Source organism: Apium graveolens, unplaced genomic scaffold, assembly GCF_009905375.1.
Source record: "Apium graveolens cultivar Ventura unplaced genomic scaffold, ASM990537v1 ctg2495, whole genome shotgun sequence".
In the NCBI taxonomy this organism is placed as follows: Eukaryota; Viridiplantae; Streptophyta; class Magnoliopsida; order Apiales; family Apiaceae; genus Apium; species Apium graveolens.
In genome coordinates, this window is record NW_027417691.1 from 73,197 (window position 1) to 78,619 (window position 5,423).

Below are 5,423 nucleotides of genomic sequence, written 5' to 3' on the forward strand. Positions count from 1 at the left end.
TAGCATTAACACTTTTATTTGCGAATCCTTTGATTTAATCTTATAAATTCAAAAAACAATAACCCACGGGAAGAGTTGATTTGTGGATGAGGAATCAGCATACTCACTCGCTTTCATCCTTTCAGTGCATAGTTTAAGGAGCCCTTTTTATAATTTTTAGGAAGAGTTTAAATAAAGGGGGTAATTCACCATTTATAAATTAATTTTTTTTGGTTTTATTCATTTATTTTCATTTTGTTAATATGCTTAATTCTATTATTATTATATTCTGGGTTTCATACATTATTGACACTAATCATTTTTGATAGATCGAATGTTTTGTTTTGTTTTAGTAGGAAGTTATTTGATTTAAAAAATAGAAGTTCTGCGAGTGTTCTTTATCAAAAGTATTTTTATGTGGGATAAAAATGACTACAAACAGTCACTATTCGGTATTGAGTATTTTATCTTTTTATAGTATATTCCATATTCACACATATTCACACACAAGGCGGGGGTCTTCCGAGAAATAGTCTCTTCATTATATTGAATAAAGAGAAGACTGCTTACATCATACCCTCCATACTTTTGCGGGATATATTGGGTATGTTTGGTTTGATTTGGTTCGGTTTGGTTTATTAAAATAGACAACACTCACAACTTTCCTCATTACTTGCTTAAAAGAGCATTTTTCTCTTTATCAATTACTCCCTCCGTCCTGCTGGATAGTTTACGTACACTGTTTGCACGTATTTCGAGACTTCAATAAAGTATCGTTTTTTAATTTTTTTCTTAAAAATTTTTTTTGAATAAAAGTTTAAACATGAAACTCTTTTTTCAGATTTTTTTTTAAAAAAAATATTATGGAAGTATACTTTAAACGAGTATTGAAAAACGCGTCGAAAAGTAACGTAAACAATCTAGCGAGGGATTACTATTTACCAAATGCTTGATTAATGTTTCCCACGGAAGACTTTTATTCAAATATCACAATCCACATTGATAGCTAGCTAGGGAGATGATACACGTAGATAACCAAAGAAATTGCAGCTAGAATCATCATTGATCATAAGTTTTGTTTTGAAGCTGTTGGAATTAAGCTATTCTAAAGTCAAAATAAGCACAAGTATGGTAGAATATGGGTACACAAAGGAATGATACGAGTTTGAGAACATTTGAAGAAATGGGATTATGAAGGTGACCAAAATGTATAAAGCTGTACTCCGATAACGCCATCACCATGTGATATCTTTTTATCTATCAATGTGAGCAATCATACATGATACACAGAATACACATATTTGCAAAACCTCACACGCAATGTCTCGATCTAGAGTCCGGGGTGACTTCATCCAAATCTATACAACTTCTCTTATTCTACAGGACAGACAAAGATATAAATCATGTACATTATATGTGTGGCTTTATAGTGACAGTAGCTTCCTCTTGCAGCCTTGCTTTACAAATCTATTAGACAATTTCACTATTTCTATAGGACCACATTGCTAAAGCCTAAAGGGGTGCTGATGAATTTAATGTTTATGCGTGCAAAAAATACTTTGATTTGTAGCCCTTTTGAGCTTTTACAACCGAATATTAGAAAATAACTAATTGTGAAATTTGAAATACTCTGTGTTCAAATATTGTAAACGCTAGTAAGAGTAATCCAAAGTCTCTCAGGGACTTGCAGTTGCAACAGGGCAAATAGAAACTGTTCCGAGAACTACCATTAGTCATTAGCTGTAACGGTTTGAAATAAATATTTTAACTATCTTATTGAGTTAGCTGTTTTGACTAGTTTATTAAATTTAACTGTATCGAATAAAACTATCTAATAAATAGATATTTCAATTAACTTTTTTACTATTTACTTAAAAAAGCTTCAAACCCTTTTCAAAATTAGCTTTTGGGGATTAAAAAACTATTTCAAAAATTTAACTTCCAAACATTAAAGTTAAAGGTCAAACATCTAATTTCATTCATCTGTGTCCTACTAACTGCCACAGTAACAAAACAATTTGTTATTAATATGAAAAATGCTAAGGGTACCAAATTGATTCCGAACACTTTTGCTAATTCACTTATGACTCGTCTACGTTTTCTCGAGTTGCTGCATCTTATTTGTTACCCCAATATGTACTTGTGAGTTGCATATCTATTATGAATAGGTAACAGTTAAATCTAACCAGAATCTATATCTGTGAATTAAAATGTAATACCAATGCCTATATTTCTGGGTAGCGACGTAGCATTAATTTGTCACAGGAGCTTAGTCGAGCATATTAGTAAAACCATGTACATTAACAAGGCATGGTGAATTATGAACACATATATATTCCTCTCTATCAAATCTTCACACTCTTAAGGAAACTAAATAGAGAAACAAAAACTCTTACCTCTTTTTCTCATTCATTTCCTATTCTTCAAACTTGAGGAAAACTCAAACACGAGAAAATTGTGAACACATATAACAACAAATGCCCAAATATACATTTTAACACGCTCGAAAGACTCAGACTCGGCATAACTGAATGTCAGTATATATCAAAAACACGTTTGCAGCAATGGGTTTGTCAAGCTATGTAAGCTTTTCCCAATTGTACCCTGTACAATTAAACCTTCAAGGTACCTGTTAAACAATATATAAAGTCCCGCTTTATGGCTCCTCTATATTTTTCCGTGAACTCGTAGGAGTACTTTACTTGCATGGCAGACACCCATCTTTCACATACAGGCAACTATCTAAACACAACTGTCCCTGAAATACTTCAATAGCAGAAATATAATGTGGTTACAACTTAAGAAAACACTTTTAGCATGCAATAAGTACGTACAACAAAGCATTCAAAATATAAAAGTAATGTCTTACAATTAAAGTTCATAGCTCCTCAAAACCTTCTTCATCTGCTTCTTCCTCCAACCTCTGGTACACCCCTCTCCAAGTTTCCATCTACGAAATGCACATATCCGACCAACAAAGAAGTTAAAAGTTTACATGTACACAGTCAGCATATACATAGATAACTTGACAAAAAAAATTATTGGACAGCTATGCAGATGGTTTGTGTGTAATGTTCAAGGTTGTAATTACGAGAATACCTACAAAGGCGGCAGTAACTAGTGCAAAATCTGATTGCAAAGTTATACTAATTTTTCTTAGAATTATGTACTCCGTATACTTAAAAAATGCTGCCATAAGTCCTAACCCAACCCTTTATCTGAGGTTTCACAGTGCTCATACATCATAAAGTGCATGACATACAAGGTCCTCACTAACTAAGGAAAAAAAAGTTATATTGTAAATCACCTGCAACTACAATGAGCTTATTGTAATCACGAGGGTAGTTTCTAGAAATCAAAGAAGCTAGAATTACTTAATTTAGTTTGAATACAGAAAGGATGTCACTATTAAGTAGCCCTGATACTAGAATATCGGGGACAACATTGTCCAACTTGATCACCTATGAAAGGAAAAATGTGAGGCATGAGACTGTCCAAATTAAGCAATCATGCAAACTATATATCTCATACTGATAATCCAACCTGATCATCAGAAAACCGCAAGTGTTCTGCAACAAAAAGTAGGCTATTGTACTCTCCTGGAACCAAGTTCTTGCTGTAGGTTCTTGCAACTTCATCATGGGCAATAATATTCACTTTGAAACCGTAAGTCATGAAAAGCTTGTCCAACCATTCATTTCTGGTGCACTATGAATAGATAAATTCGAAGTCAGACCAGAGTTACTCATAAAGACAGCCTATAAAAATATTGTGAAATCACCTGACCTTCATCCCGATTTCAGTTTCTGCCAACCAGACAGGCATTTCTCCCAAAAAAAGGCATCCTTTCATGGCTAAACTACTCACTAGAGATAGGGTCTGTTTGAAGTGTTCTAAATTTATTACAGGAAACCCCTACAACAACGAATTGTAAGCAACTACTTCTCAGTGGAAAAAAGTTGCAAGAATAATCAATTAAAAAAGCTTTTGCTACCTGGTATACCCATAAACTTGGTGTATTGCCAGTGAATCCTTTACTGCATAGCTGTTCCATATTAGAAGACTGCTCTGGCACATGAATTAATAAACAGTTCTTTGAAATCTTTGCCCCGACATCTGATAGTTTCTCAAGAAAACACTGTCAAAGTGTCAATACCTACTAAATCATTCACTTCTGCTTCAATAATCAATACTAATTAAGAACATAATAAAAATACTGTGATTTTGTGAAAACAGTCCAGACCTTCAAGCTTCTGAGCTGCTCGCTTGAATACATTGTCTGGAGATATATCAAATACTACGGTTGACTTAGGCCAGTTAAGACGATATGGCCTTGTATCCATGCCATCTGTCAACAGAACAACCTGCATTGGGAAGATGAAAACAATAGAAATTTCTATAGTATTAACATCCGCAATTCACTCACTTTCTAAAACACTAGCACTGCTTACCTGCTTAACTCCGTCTATATTTTTCACTTCAGTTAGCAATCTATCATCTATGAACTTTGTTGCCAGACAGTAGTGATTGTGATGTTGTTCCGTATCCAATTCAGCAGTAGGACCAAAACAGGCGGAATATGTGTCAATAAAAAGAGGCTCTGCAACATAAGGTTTGTCCAGGATTTCTTTACTTGTGAATAATCGGATTTTAATACAGTACAAATTCAAAACATAATTATAGTTTTCCGGTTCTAACATTACACTAATGATATATTTTTAACCTCGATAAATAAATAAATTTTTCCGATCCAGAGAGTTTCATTTATCAATGTTTTATGGTACATACTAGAAAATGGACAGTACTAAACTTCATTCTGCTAGTTATCAACAATAAAATCATAACATATCAGTTTTAACTTATAAATTCGCAATAAAAATAAAAGAAAAGTGACTAGCAACTGTTTGTGTAAATGCCTGAACGAAGGTGTATAAAAATAATAAAAGCATAGAATCAGAATGAGGACTAGTGGAAATGCCTGGAGAAATGGTTTCTTTGAAACGAAGTGAAGCACGGGTAATGGCGAAGCGGAACAATGCGTCATCTTCTTCGGGTCGGGTCGGGTTGAATTTGGCGTTCAAGCTGAATACTTTGCGAGTGTTGGAAGTGCAAAAGCGGGATGGAAGAAGATTAGCAGGGGAGATACCCGCCAAACATCCCATTTTGGAGAGTGGAGTGCGCGAATTAGTTGCTTTAATTTTATCTTTTTTTTAGAAATGAAACATTTTCAGCATATGAAGTACTATTATTTTATTTCATATTTTTCTTTTTATACAAGAGAAAAAATGGGATTTCTCATAATTTTTAATGAAATTGTTTTTTATTCTTAGTATAATAATAATTGTAACGACCGGTAATTATGATTATGTGGTGTAATTATAATTTATGTGATTTAATAAAGGAATTAAATGATTTTAATGGTTAATTGTCTTTATTGTATATTA

The 5,423-nt window shown here is 33.3% G+C and overlaps 1 protein-coding gene across 2 annotated transcripts; it reads right to left on the reverse strand.

Moving 5' to 3' along the window:
* Window positions 1–2,354: 2,354 nt before the first annotated feature.
* On the reverse strand, window positions 2,355–5,176 carry LOC141700529 (O-methyltransferase 1, chloroplastic). 2 transcript variants are annotated; one of them, XM_074504270.1, is made up of 8 exons: window positions 4,958–5,176; window positions 4,431–4,579; window positions 4,223–4,343; window positions 3,974–4,095; window positions 3,766–3,894; window positions 3,523–3,687; window positions 2,849–2,929; window positions 2,355–2,737 (listed from the first exon to the last, which is right to left on the reverse strand). In XM_074504270.1, exons 1-7 carry the CDS (start codon window positions 5,139–5,141, stop codon window positions 2,858–2,860), a joined length of 942 nt encoding a protein of 313 aa, XP_074360371.1. In that variant the 5' UTR covers window positions 5,142–5,176; the 3' UTR covers window positions 2,355–2,737; window positions 2,849–2,857. The 2 variants fall into 2 exon arrangements, with proteins under 2 accessions (XP_074360371.1, XP_074360370.1); XM_074504269.1 differs by having other exon boundaries at window positions 2,355–2,745.
* Window positions 5,177–5,423: the final 247 nt, after the last annotated feature.

Coding starts and splice junctions, on each gene's coding strand:
- LOC141700529 (XM_074504270.1), bottom strand. CDS start 5,141: ATGGGATGTTTGGCGGGTATCTCCCCTGCTAATCTTCTTCCATCCCGC. Junction 4,096..4,222: donor AGCAGCTCAGAAGCTTGAAG/GTCTGGACTGTT, acceptor AGAAACTATCAG/ATGTCGGGGCAAAGATTTCA. Junction 3,895..3,973: donor CAAGTTTATGGGTATACCAG/GTAGCAAAAGCT, acceptor TCGTTGTTGTAG/GGGTTTCCTGTAATAAATTT.